The 12370-nt window shown below is 57.5% G+C and overlaps 1 protein-coding gene across 1 annotated transcript; it reads right to left on the bottom strand.

The window, feature by feature from the left end:
* Positions 1-6495: 6495 nt before the first annotated feature.
* On the bottom strand, positions 6496-9909 carry ACTB (actin beta). Its single transcript, NM_173979.3, is given in 6 exon segments — positions 6496-7253; positions 7385-7566; positions 7656-8094; positions 8535-8774; positions 8938-9066; positions 9826-9909. Coding segments are annotated over 5 exon segments (1128 nt in total). The 5' UTR covers positions 9061-9066; positions 9826-9909; the 3' UTR covers positions 6496-7109.
* Between the last annotated feature and the right edge of the window lie 2461 nt (positions 9910-12370).

Raw genomic sequence — 12370 nt, 5'->3', positions numbered from 1 at the left:
GAGGGTATCAGACTACAGCCAGCTGAGTGGCTTAAAGAACAGAACGTCATTCTCGCACACTTCTACAGGCTAGAAGTCAGAAATGGAAACGTTGACTGGACCATGCTCCTTCCAAAGGCTCAAGGGGAGAATCTTTCCTTGATTCTTTTATGTTGTGGGGAGTTGCCAGCAATCCTTGGGCTTCCTGGATGGCTCAGCAGTAAAGAATCTGCCTGTAATTCAGGAGCTGCAAAAGATGCAGGTTCAGTCCCTGGGTTCAGAAGATCCCCCCCTGGAGGAGGACAAGGCAACCCACTGAAGTATTCTTGCTGGAGAATTCCATAGACAGAGGAGCCTGGCGAGCTATAGTCCACAGGGTCCCAAAGAGTCAGACACGACTGAAGCGACTTAGCACACACACACCAGCAATTTTTGGAGTTCCTTGGCCTGTAGCCACATATTCCAAGTTCTGCCTCTGGGGCCATCTTCCCTCTCTGCCTCTGTGTGTGTGTGTGTGTGTGTGTGTGTCTCCTTTTTTGTGTGTGTGGGACCTTACTTCCCTAATCAGGGATTGAACCTGCACCCTCAGCAGTGAAAGTGCCAAGTCCTAAGCAGTGGACTGCCAGAGAATTCCCTCTCCTCTTATAAAGACACCAGTCATGCTGGAGTTAAGATCCACCTTAGGCCAGCATGGCTTCATCTTAACTAATGACATCTGCTGAGACCTTGTTTCCAAATAAGGTCACATTCTGTGATACCAGGTGAACCTGAACGTTCGGGATACACTATTCAACTCAGTACATCAAGTTTCATATCAAACCCTCTCTGGGCGTCATTTAGTATCCAGTTAGTATCGAGAGCCCTCTGAGGGCAGACCTCCGTCTGGACAGGCACAGTCTGTGCCTCGGAGAGCTCATGGTTTGGTCAGCCTTTAGGTACCACTCCAGACACACATATTAATGGAGTCCCCGTTGTTTAACCATGCAAGCCTGCATAGTGGAGCTCAGCTCTGACTCAGGCAGGCGTGTGGGGGAGTTTCACGGAGGAGGCCCGGACTCTCCTGACTGTCATGCCCCTTCCTTTTCTTCCCTTACAAGCCAGAATCAGGTTTGTTTTTTGCTGTGCCGGTGTGTTTATCTTCCTTGCACCACTGGCACAGGGCAGGGCAGCAGCAGGCCCTCAGTCAACATTATCAAATCAATGATGAATTAAATGCAATACTCTTGCCTGGAAAATCCTATCAATGAAGGAGCCTGGTGGGCTGCAGTCCATGGGGTCGCTAAGAGTTGGGCACGACTGAGCGACTTCACTTTCACTTCTCGCTTTCATGCATTGGAGAAGGAAATGGCAACCCACTCCAGTGTTCTTGCCTGGAGGATCCCAGGGACGGGGGAGCCTGGTGAGCTGCTGTCTATGGGGACGCACAGAGTCAGACACGACTGAAGGGACTTAGCAGTAGCAGCATACAAGTATACAGAGAAGGCGATGGCACCCCACTCCAGTACTCTTGCCTGGAAAATCCCATGGATGGAGGAGCCTGCTGGGCTGCAGTCCATGGGGTCTCGAAGAGTCGGACACAACTGAGCGACTTCACTTTCACTTTTCACTTTCATGCATTGGAGAAGGAAATGGCAACCCACTCCAGTGTTCTTGCCTGGAGAATCCCAGGGATGGCGGAGCCTGGCGGGCTGCCGTCTATGGAGTCGCACAGAGTTGGACAAGACTGAAGGGACTTAGTAGTAGTAGTAGTAGTATACAAGTACATGTCCAGCAGAGAGGAGCCATTCAATACTTACAAGCTGGAACCATCGTAATTCTTACTCATCCTAGTGAGGAAGGCGCTCCATGTGTCCTGGGATCCCCAATTCCAAGGAACACTTGAGCTGGAAATCACTGAGTGTGGGCCTTAAGAAGACCGGGAGAGGGACCGGCTCTGACGCCTCACTGCTCCTGTGCTGTCACAGGCCTTTCTGGGTTTGGGTGACACTTCCCTAAATAGCATCCACCAAGAAGTGTAGGTGAACAGATAAATGAGTACAGTCCATCGAAACCATGGAATATTATTCAACACTCAAAAGAAATGAGCTATTGGGATTTCCCTTGTGGCCCAATGGGTAAAAATCTGCCTGCCAATGCAGGGGACATGATTTGATCCCTGGTCTGGGAAGATTCCACGTGCTGCGGAGCAACTCAGCCCAAACGCCACAGCTACTTGGCCTGTGCTCTAGATCCCTCGAGCCGCAACTAATGAAGCCCATGAGCCTAGAGCTCAGCAACAGAGGATTGACCACCCTGAGACACCTGTGCTCTACAACTAGAGAGAAGCCCCTGCTGTCTGCAACTAGAGAAAGCCCACGTGCTGCAATGCAGACCCAGTGCAGCCAAAAATAAACAAAATACACATTTTTTTAAAAATCTGAAAAAAAAAAAATGAAAGGAGCTATTAAGCTGTGAAAAGACATGGAGGGAACTTAGAAGCACATTACTGAGTGAAAGAAGCCAATCTGAAAAGGCTACATACTGTATGATTCCAACAACATGACATTCTGGAAAAGGCGGAAGTTATGGAGACAATAAAAAGATCAGGAATTGCCAGGAGTTGGGGGACCAGAAGAGGGAGGAACAGGCCAAGCACAGAGGACTTTTAGGGCGGGAAACTACTCTATGAGTGTACTGGCGGACGTCTGTGCAAACCCTACCGGGTAAACACCGAGAGCGAACCCGAATGTGAAGTATGGGTGACGTGCTGTGTCCGCGTAGGTTCATCAGTGGTGACAGAGGCGCAGCCCTGCTGGGGGTGTTGATGGTGGAGGCTATGCAAGCAGGGGTAGACGGGAAATGGCTTCTGCTCAGTTTTCCTGTGAACCCAAAACTGCTCTACAAATTAAAGTCTCTTATTTTTGAAATATGTATATCTGACCTTCTCACTCCTGAAGACCCTCCCTCCGTCTCTGCCTGTGCCGCCCCCTCTGTTGGGCAGCTTTCACCCCAACTCTGACTCTCTTTCATTGTCCTCCCAACACCCTTTCCGCAGAAAGCAGTCCTGTTCTCCTCCGTCACTGTCCTTCCAAGTATTCCTTGAAGGCACTTACCCCAGTGGATAATTAAAGAACCATCAGTATGAGTTTTTGGCCCACATCTGTCCTCCCACGGGGCCAGTGCCATCCACTAGAACTTTCTGTAAGGAGGAGAATGTGCCACAGCTGTGCTGAACAGTGGGCGCTTGAACTGTTGCTTGTGCAACTGATAAACTGAATTCTTGATTGTAAGTTTGTTGTTGTTCAGTCGCTAAGTCACATCCAACTCTTTTCCACCCCATGGACTGCAGCACGCCAGGCTTCCCTGTCCATGGGCTTCTCCAGGTAACGATACTGCCATTTCCTTCTCCAGGGGATCTTCCTGGAACAGGGATTGAACCCACATTGCCTGCATCGGGCAGGCGGATTCTTTACTACTGAGCCACCAGGTAAGCCCACAGTTGTAATTTGTTTAAATGTGAATAGCCACCTGTGGCTTGAGGCCCCCTTGGGGACAGTGGAGCAAGACTGGACGCCCTCTGAGGGCAGGGACAATGTCAGGATATCACTGCTGAACACCCCTTCCTCCAGACTGTGTCAGTGCTCAAAATACAAGTTGAATGATCAATAAGGTGAAGGAGTGAATGAAGGCATCAACCACCGGCAGGGGCTCTGAATGATCCCAGTCCCTGAACCCCTTGGGCAACTCAAACCACCTGCCACTGGCCCCCTAGAGCTCACGGCCTCAGTTCCCCCCAAAGAAGACGACTGGCCTCCAACAGTGTCACCAGGGGCATGTGATCCTCCCTCACCGCTGGTCTCCAGGAAGACACATCAGGATGAAGGCAGTGACCTAAGGTTCTGAGCTCCTGCAACTTGCCAAGACTCCCCTCCCCTCAGGGCACCTGTTGGGGTGCAGTCCCCTCCAGGCAGAGGGTGCTTCTGGGAGGAGGGACGTTCTGGGTGGTGAGAGATGGTTTTGGTTCCTTAAGAAGGTGAAGCTCCGGTGTTCAGAGCGGCCTCACGGGGGAGCCAGCCACCTGGGAAAGCAGGGAGGAGACTCCAGGGTCAGAGTGGAGAAGCCCAAGGTCTGTACAAGAAGACAGCAGTTTGGGGGCGGAACCTTGCTTTGTCTGGCCTGTTGATCTCTCAGGCTTCCCAGATGTCAGGGTCAAGTTCCAGTGTCCTCACTCATAAGGTGGGTGACCTGGAGCTGGTGTACCTGGCCTCGCTGAGACTCAGTTTTCTAATCTGTAGAATGGGTATAGGAGGAAGGTGGGAGGCAATCAGCACCCTCTGGCTTAACCCGGATGATCAGCCCAGCAGTGGGCCCTGGAGGGAAGGAGCGGCACCTGCAGGGTCAAACATGTGTCTCCTTTCAAAGGGAAAGACTGAGGGGCACCTGCTCACAAGCACCCTTCCTGCTGTTACTGACGTTCTCATTTCTCAGATGGGCATGTAGACAGTAACATGATTTTCCAGGGCCATGTAGAAAAGACACGTGGCCCCAAGCACCCTCCCATTCATCCCAGGCGTCTGTCCTCACTCAATCAGGGCCACTGCCTGAGACGGGCACGCCCACACTCCACCTCCCCAGGTGACTCCTGGCCAGCTCACACACCCCTCCCACAGGAAGCCGTCTGAAGAAATCTCCTACTCAAGAGCCATGGCTACTCCCACCCCCCGTCAACCAGATTTATGGTCCCTTATGACTTTATTTGTTGTTGGGAAAAGGCAAAATGACTGCTGCTTTTTTTGGTTACCTGTATTTTTTTTTTTTTAGCTTTGATGAGCTTGGATATATGGACGTGATGAATGGCCCCCATCTTCCCTGACCGACCCTGTGGTCTTCACTCAGCCTCTGCACTTTTTTCTTCTCACTGCCACTGGGCGTGGTACGTTCCTATTTATTCTATCTTCCCCAGTGAATGGGATGTCTCATGAGGGTAGGAAACAGCTGGTTTCTTCTCCACTGCAGCCCATTCTGGGCACAGACAGTGCTTGGAAGAAGGAAGGCAGGGAGGGAGGAAGAAAAGGAAAGGGGGAGCGGTAAGAGGAATTTCCAGACTGACAGCTCCTCCAGGGCTGGGTCTGTGTCCAAGGCGTCAGCATACAGTAGGCACCCAACTCTTACCTGAGGAATGAAGAAGCAGTCCAAGGTGGAGACTTAACTTGTAGCTCCCAGAGTCCAGGACTCACCACCACCCCAGAATTAGATCAGAAGAATTAACTAGAACTGACCCGACCCTGAAGGGACTTCCCTTCTCAGCCCCTGCTTTCTGAGCCTCTGTCCTTGGCGTCCTGCTCTTCCTCTGGGCCAGGTAAAAGAGGTGGTCTGGGATGCCCTGGAGAACAGGACCCCTTCCGGATGGCACGCTCTGCACCCGCCTGCCGTTTCATGTACTGACCCAGGAAAACCTGCCCGGCAAGCCCAGGACTGTGGGCTCCTGTTTGGTTTTGGAAGCCATCAGGAGGTCAATCAGTCCCCTTCCCAGCGCAAAGATAACCACCTTGCACTCACATTTCTCCTGTTCCTCCAGACCTGAAGTTGACCACAGCCCCTCAAGATGCTGAGCAAAAGTACATTCCTGAGGGTCTGCACTGTTTCTCCCGGAGATGGGAGGCGGTGTGTCATTCCGCCCCCAGGGGCCACAACTCCTAGTGGAGTGCTGGAGGGACCCCCCACCCAGATTCATGGAGGGGGGCCCCCCTCAAGGCTGCCTATCTGGATTGACTTGGGGGTCAATTTCTGTGCCTCTCACTCCCTCTAGAGATGGGGGGCACATCCCTCATAGGGGAACTTCACCCCTTTCCCTCCGTGTCAATTGCAGCTTCTAGCAGAGGAGAGGCCAGCCAGGATTGGAGAGGAGCCCCAGACTGACCTGAGGTGCCAGGCAGACCACGCCCTCCAGGAGTGGGGAATCAGCTGAGAGGCGGGCTGTGGCCCCCCAACAGGGTCTTGGGAGAACTGGGGCAACCTGCACTTGAAATTGGGAACCCTCCAGTCCCAAGAACAGATCCAGACCTTGGCCAAGTGCGCCCAGAGCCATCTCTGCCAACCCCACAGCCCCTCACCCACAGGTTGGGGTGGGTGCCCTGCGGACCTATAGGAAGATCCCCCTCCTGTGGGGGTCACTCCAGGTGAATGGGCAGGTGTTGCCCTTGGGCTCAGCCTCAGGTTCTGAAGGTGAGGACAAAGTCTCTGACTTTTGGAGGCCGTGCCCCCATTCCAAGATAAAAAGTCACAAAGGTCCCCCCACCCAATCACAGGAGGTGGGCATAAAGACTCCCAACTCCAGGCCTCCCGACTATTCAAGCATCTCAATATCAGAACCAGTGAGAAATGGGGATACTAGGGCCAGGCCAAGGAATTTATCTCAAACATGAGAGGCTAGAATCCTTAACTCCTCCCCCATGACCCTCCAAGAACCCCCAGGGAAAGAGGTGTCTCCCACTGCCCCATCCTTGTCCCCAGCACCCAACAACCAACCAGGAGCTGTGTGTTTAAGGTGTGCACTTTATTGAACTGGTCTCAAGTCAGTGTACAGGAAAGCCCTGACTGCCTCCGCACCTCAACCCGCTCCCAAGGGGACCAAAAGCCTTCATACATCTCAAGTTGAGGGACAAAAAAAGGGGTCCATGATGGCTGTCCATTCAAAATAAAACAAACAAAAAAAACAAGTATTAAGGCGAAGATTAAAAACAAAATTTGTTTTGGAGTACATAATTTACACAAAAGCGATCACCTCCCCTGTGTGGACTCGGGCGAGGACTGGCCCCTTCTCCTTAGAGAGAAGCGGGGTGGCTTTTGGGAAGGCAAAGGACTTCCTGTAACAATGCATTTCGCGATATTTGGAATGACTATTAAAAAAAAAACAAAACCATGTACAATCAAGTCCTCGGCCACACTGTAGAACTTTGGGAATGCTCGATCCAACCGACTGCTGTCACCTTCACCGTTCCAGTTTTTAAATCCTGAGTCAAGCGCCAAAAAAAAAAAAAAATCAAAAAAGACAAAAAAAAAAAACAAATAAAGCCATGCCAATCTCATCTCGTTTTCTGCGCAAGTTAGGTTTTGTCAAGAAAAAGGGTGTAACGCAGCTAACAGTCCGCCTAGAAGCATTTGCGGTGGACGATGGAGGGGCCGGACTCATCGTACTCCTGCTTGCTGATCCACATCTGCTGGAAGGTGGACAGCGAGGCCAGGATGGAGCCGCCAATCCACACGGAGTACTTGCGCTCAGGGGGCGCGATGATCTGGAGAGAGAGAGAAGGGGGCAGTGAGGGCCCTGGCGTCATCTCCCCGGTACCCATGGGACCCGAGCAAGGCAGCCGCCTTGACAGCCACCACGCCTATCTGCACCGTCCGGCTACGGCTGGGCGCTCACCTTGATCTTCATTGTGCTGGGTGCCAGGGCAGTGATCTCTTTCTGCATCCTGTCCGCGATGCCGGGGTACATGGTGGTCCCGCCGGACAGCACCGTGTTGGCGTAGAGGTCCTTGCGGATGTCGACGTCACACTTCATGATGGAATTGAAGGTAGTTTCGTGAATGCCGCAGGATTCCATGCCTGGGGAGAGAGAGAAGGCAGACTTAGCCTCCAGTGTGGCCACAGGGTGACCTTCGTGTGGGGCAGGCAGGGCGGGCCTTCTCACTCACCCAGGAAGGAAGGCTGGAAGAGAGCCTCAGGGCAGCGGAACCGCTCATTGCCGATGGTGATGACCTGCCCGTCAGGAAGCTCGTAGCTCTTCTCCAGGGAGGAGCTGGAGGCCGCGGTGGCCATCTCCTGCTCGAAGTCCAGGGCCACGTAGCAGAGCTTCTCCTTGATGTCACGGACGATTTCCCGCTCGGCCGTGGTGGTGAAGCTGTAGCCACGCTCCGTGAGGATCTTCATGAGGTAGTCCGTCAGGTCCCGGCCAGCCAGGTCCAGACGCAGGATGGCATGGGGAAGGGCGTACCCCTCATAGATGGGCACCGTGTGGGTGACCCCGTCACCGGAGTCCATCACGATGCCGGTGGTGCGGCCAGAGGCATACAGGGACAGCACAGCCTGGATGGCCACGTACATGGCAGGGGTGTTGAAGGTCTCGAACATGATCTGTAGGAAGAGATGGGCCGCGTCATACTGGGACACCACAAGGGGCAGTCGGGCCAGACTGGGCACATGCAGAAGAGTGCAAGGAACACAGCCGAGTGTGCCGGGGCCCCAGAATGAGGTTCACTTCAGAACGTACTGTGCACCTACTGAATACACACTCCGAGGCCGCCTGGCAGCAACCTCGGTTGGCTTTTGTCACACGAGCCAGGGTTAGTACCTACACCCACAGCACTTTATGCTTGCAACACCTAGTCAGAAAGGCAAACACCAGAAAAAGATTCCAGCTGGGGAAAAGCAAATAGAACCTGCAAAGTTCCAAAGGAGACTCAGCTCAGAGAAGAAAGTCCTAGGAAAATGGCAGAAGAGAGAATAAGTGAGAAAGGGTGAGGCAAAGGGCAAGAAAGGAGGGGCGCGGAGGCAAGGCAGGACGGCCCACTGACCTGGGTCATCTTCTCACGGTTGGCCTTGGGGTTCAGGGGGGCCTCGGTCAGCAGCACGGGGTGCTCCTCAGGGGCCACACGGAGCTCGTTGTAGAAGGTGTGGTGCCAGATCTTCTCCATGTCGTCCCAGTTGGTGACGATGCCGTGCTCAATGGGGTACTTGAGGGTCAGGATGCCTCTCTTGCTCTGAGCCTCATCCCCCACGTACGAGTCCTTCTGGCCCATGCCCACCATTACGCCCTGCGGAGAGAGGAGCGAGGAGGCGCCTTCAGCTCCGGCCAAGTCCCACCGACCCCCACCACCCACCCAGAAAGCCAAAAAGGCCTCCCTCCACCCTCCTCCCCGCCAGCTCCGAAGAGCTCAGGACCCACCCACCAAGCCAGACCCCCGACTGGCGCCATACCTGGTGCCGGGGGCGCCCCACGATGGACGGGAAGACGGCCCGGGGAGCATCGTCGCCCGCGAAGCCGGCCTTGCACATGCCGGAGCCGTTGTCGACCACGAGCGCAGCAATATCATCATCCATGGCGAACTGTGGGGACAACCGGGGGGTAAACCGGGATGTAGGAGGGTGTCGGGCGCGGCCGCCCCCGCCCTACCCACTTCCGGCGCAGCGCGCCTTCGAGCCGCTAGGGGGCGCCGGCGCGCGCGCGCCCAGATTAGGGACAAAGGAAGCCGGGCGGCCGCGTTATTACCATAAAAGGTAAACGCGGGTTGGAGGCGGCCCCCGCGGCGCGCGGCAGGAAGCCAGGCCTCCGCCCCCTCCCCACCCGGCGCCAGCCCCGCCCCGCCTCGCCAGCGCCACCCGGCCGGCGCGCGGCGGCGGCCACGCCCGCCAGGCGGCCGGCGGCGCGGGGAGGAAGTGCGCGCAGGCACTCTTGCGCCGCGGCGGCCCCACCCCTTCCGGCCGGCCGCCCCGCCCTCGCTTCCCGAACCTAGCGCGCACGCGCGCGCGCAAACGCGCCCCCAGCCCCCACTCCGCCGGGCCGCGCCGCCGCGCCCACCCTCCCTCCCCGCCGCGCCCACCCTCCCTCCCCGCCGCCGCCCCGGGATCGCCCTGGAGGAGCAAAGCCGCCCGCTCGCGGACAGAGATCCAGGGCGTCTGTTCCCGGCCGCGATGGAGCGCGCCCCGAGCGCAGCTCCGGCCCCGAGCGAGAGGCGCGCAGGAGCCCGCTCTCTGCAGCCCGGCAGCCGTCCACGGGGGCCGGGGAGCCGCGGGGGCCCTCTTGCCCGGAGGAGGCGCCGGGCCCCCGGCGCAGCAGCGGCACGGCCGGCGCGGGGGGCCTCTTACCTGGTTGCGGTGTCGACCGGCGGCGAAGGCGGAGCGGCGAAGGCGAGAGGCCTGTGCTAGCGGGGCGGACGCGGTCTCGGCGGTGGCTGCGCCTCGCGCCGCTGGGTTATATAGGGCGCCGCCGCGGCCGCTCGAGCCATAAAAGGCAACTTTCGAAACGGCGGGCGCTGATTGGCCCCGCGCCGCTCACTCACCGGCCTCGCCGCACAGTGCAGCATTTTTTTTTTTTACCCCCCTCTCCCCTCCTTTTGCAAAAAAAAGAAAGAGATGGACTGGGAGAGAGCGAGAGCGAGATTGAGGAAGACGAGGGAGAGAGTTTTGGCGTTGGCCGCCCTGGGGTGCTGGGCGGCCCCACGGGCAGGGGGTGCGAGCCCCGGGCCGCTGCCCCGCCGAGCAGTTGCGCCGGGTCCGGCCCCGCGTGGCCAGGCCCGCACCCGGCCTGCCTCTGTCTCTGGGGGACCACCCCCCCAACCTCAGGCCCCTCTGGGTGTGGATGCCCCAGGGCAGTGAGCGCCCCGGTGGGCAAGGGTCGGCACAGATGCCAGGGTCCCTGGTCGCTGTGGGTGCATGCTTAGGGAACAGATGTTGGGGGGGTGGGGAAGGGGTGGGCAGAGAGCCCTCCACCCTTACCAACATTAGCTCAACTGTCCAGAAAGCCTCTGGACAGGAGGCTGTCCAGGAGGGCCTCTGGGGGTGCTCCGCTTGCTAAGTGGATGTTCTCAGTGTGCTAAGAGGGCCGTTATTACTCAGACCTGGGGCTCAGAGCTGTGTTGACACCGGGAACTCAGGGGGCTTGTGGCCATTTAACAGGGACTTATGGACCCCGGTTCCCAGGGACAGGGCAGCCCTCCCCCCACCCACCCAGGGGCCAGCGGCTGGCCAAGCCTCCCCTGCTGCAGGACTGGACTGGGGTGGGATCTATAGAACGGAGGAACCGTTTCTATGGAGCTGGGCTGCCTCAGAACTGCCTGGTCACACCCAGCCAAGGCCAACCCTGGGCCGTTAACCCGGGCAGCTGCCAAGCTCTACTGGGTGCAGGCAGGCCGGGCCATTCAGCGCAGCCCTGGGGCCTGGGGCCCACTGTCCATCGTCTGCCTCTCATGTGCAGCTGAATTGCCCTGGATGATCTGGAGGCCACCAAGCCTGGGGAAGGACACTCAGCGTGCCAGCGAGGAGTGAGGGAGCTGGGGGAGCAGTGACAGTCCCTGAAGACCAGCTGCCCTCAGCCAAGACCTAGAACACCTGCACCTACCCTGGGCCTCCCCTCAAACATTGGGTGCTCTGCAGTGTTCTGGGTGGTTCCCTAATCTGAGCCCTGCCAGTCTAGCAGGGAGAGCTTGCCCCGTCCCCCCAGAGGGTGGGCAGCAGTGGTCAGCGTTTGGCAAAGAGGCACCCAAGAGGCCATAGAATCCCAGAGGGGCACCTGGCCCAGCCTGGGGGAACACGCAGCTTCTCAGAGGTGGTGACACGCTGAATTCTCACACAGAGGAGAGGGTGGTCCGGGTGGGGGCCTGCCTGTCCCCAGGGGTCTGTGTGCAGGCACCCCAGGCCTGCCTAGTGCTCTGCTACACATAGTAGGTGCTCACTGAGCGTGTGTTGAAACCAGCAAAAGATTAGTCCATATATGGATGTGGAATCTGGCCAGGGAAGAGGCAGCTTGGTCCAGCCCACTGCAGGAGGCTGGTAGCAGGGCCTTTGAAGGTTGCCGAGGCCACAAACAGGTAGGAAGAGTGACCGGCTCTCAGCACGCAGCAGAGCCCCCAGGGCTTAGAGCCGCAGGCTGGCATTCCCAGGGAACTGCTCTCGACAGCTCCCCCAGCACCACCCCAGGCCTGGGTGAATGTTTCCAATCCGTCCACTCCCTGCCTCCCAGGGACCAGATTGCCCTGTCCCTGGCCTTGTGTCTCAGTCACGGGTATTTGGCCAGCTACCCTGGGACCTGCCAGCCCTGTGATTCAGGAGCTGTGGTGGGAATCGGGGTGGGGGGGAGGGTGGGGTGAAGCCTCTTTGCTGCCCGTTGATGAGAGCTGTTCACTGAGCCTGGTGGGGTGCTGGACAGACTGGAATCAGGCCGTGGGGCAACACGTGGGAGACTCCGGTGGCCCCCGACAGCTCTGTGGGCTGGAGATCGAGGCCGGTCCCTGGGATGCAGGGCCTGGGCTGCCATCACACCTCTTCTCAAGTGAGGGGGCCCCACCCACCCACCTCGGGCTGAAGAACTCCTGGCCACCTCTGTCTGCAGCAGCCTGGTGGTCTCCTATGCATCCTTCAAGGCCCATCCCAGAAGGCCTCTCCCTTGAGGGAGTCCTCTGGGATCTGCAGCATACACCTCTGTCCCACCAAAGGCAACTGCACAGGGCCAGCCTTGCTGACCAGAGGCAAGTCCTTCCAGGTCTCTGTCCAAGGTCCATCTCCCTATCTCCTCCCACCAAACCCCCAGCCCAGGGCTCCGGTCTCAGTGCATCAGTGACCCCCGCTGGGTGTCCTCGGCCTTGAGAAAGGACCCTGGGAAGATGGGGATGGGGGGGTCGCGGTGGCTGGGTCA

Source organism: Bos taurus, chromosome 25, assembly GCF_002263795.3.
Source record: "Bos taurus isolate L1 Dominette 01449 registration number 42190680 breed Hereford chromosome 25, ARS-UCD2.0, whole genome shotgun sequence".
NCBI classification, from domain to species: domain Eukaryota; kingdom Metazoa; phylum Chordata; class Mammalia; order Artiodactyla; family Bovidae; genus Bos; species Bos taurus.
The sequence above is the reverse complement of the archived record's forward strand: the minus strand, read 5'-3'. Positions and strand labels throughout refer to the sequence as shown.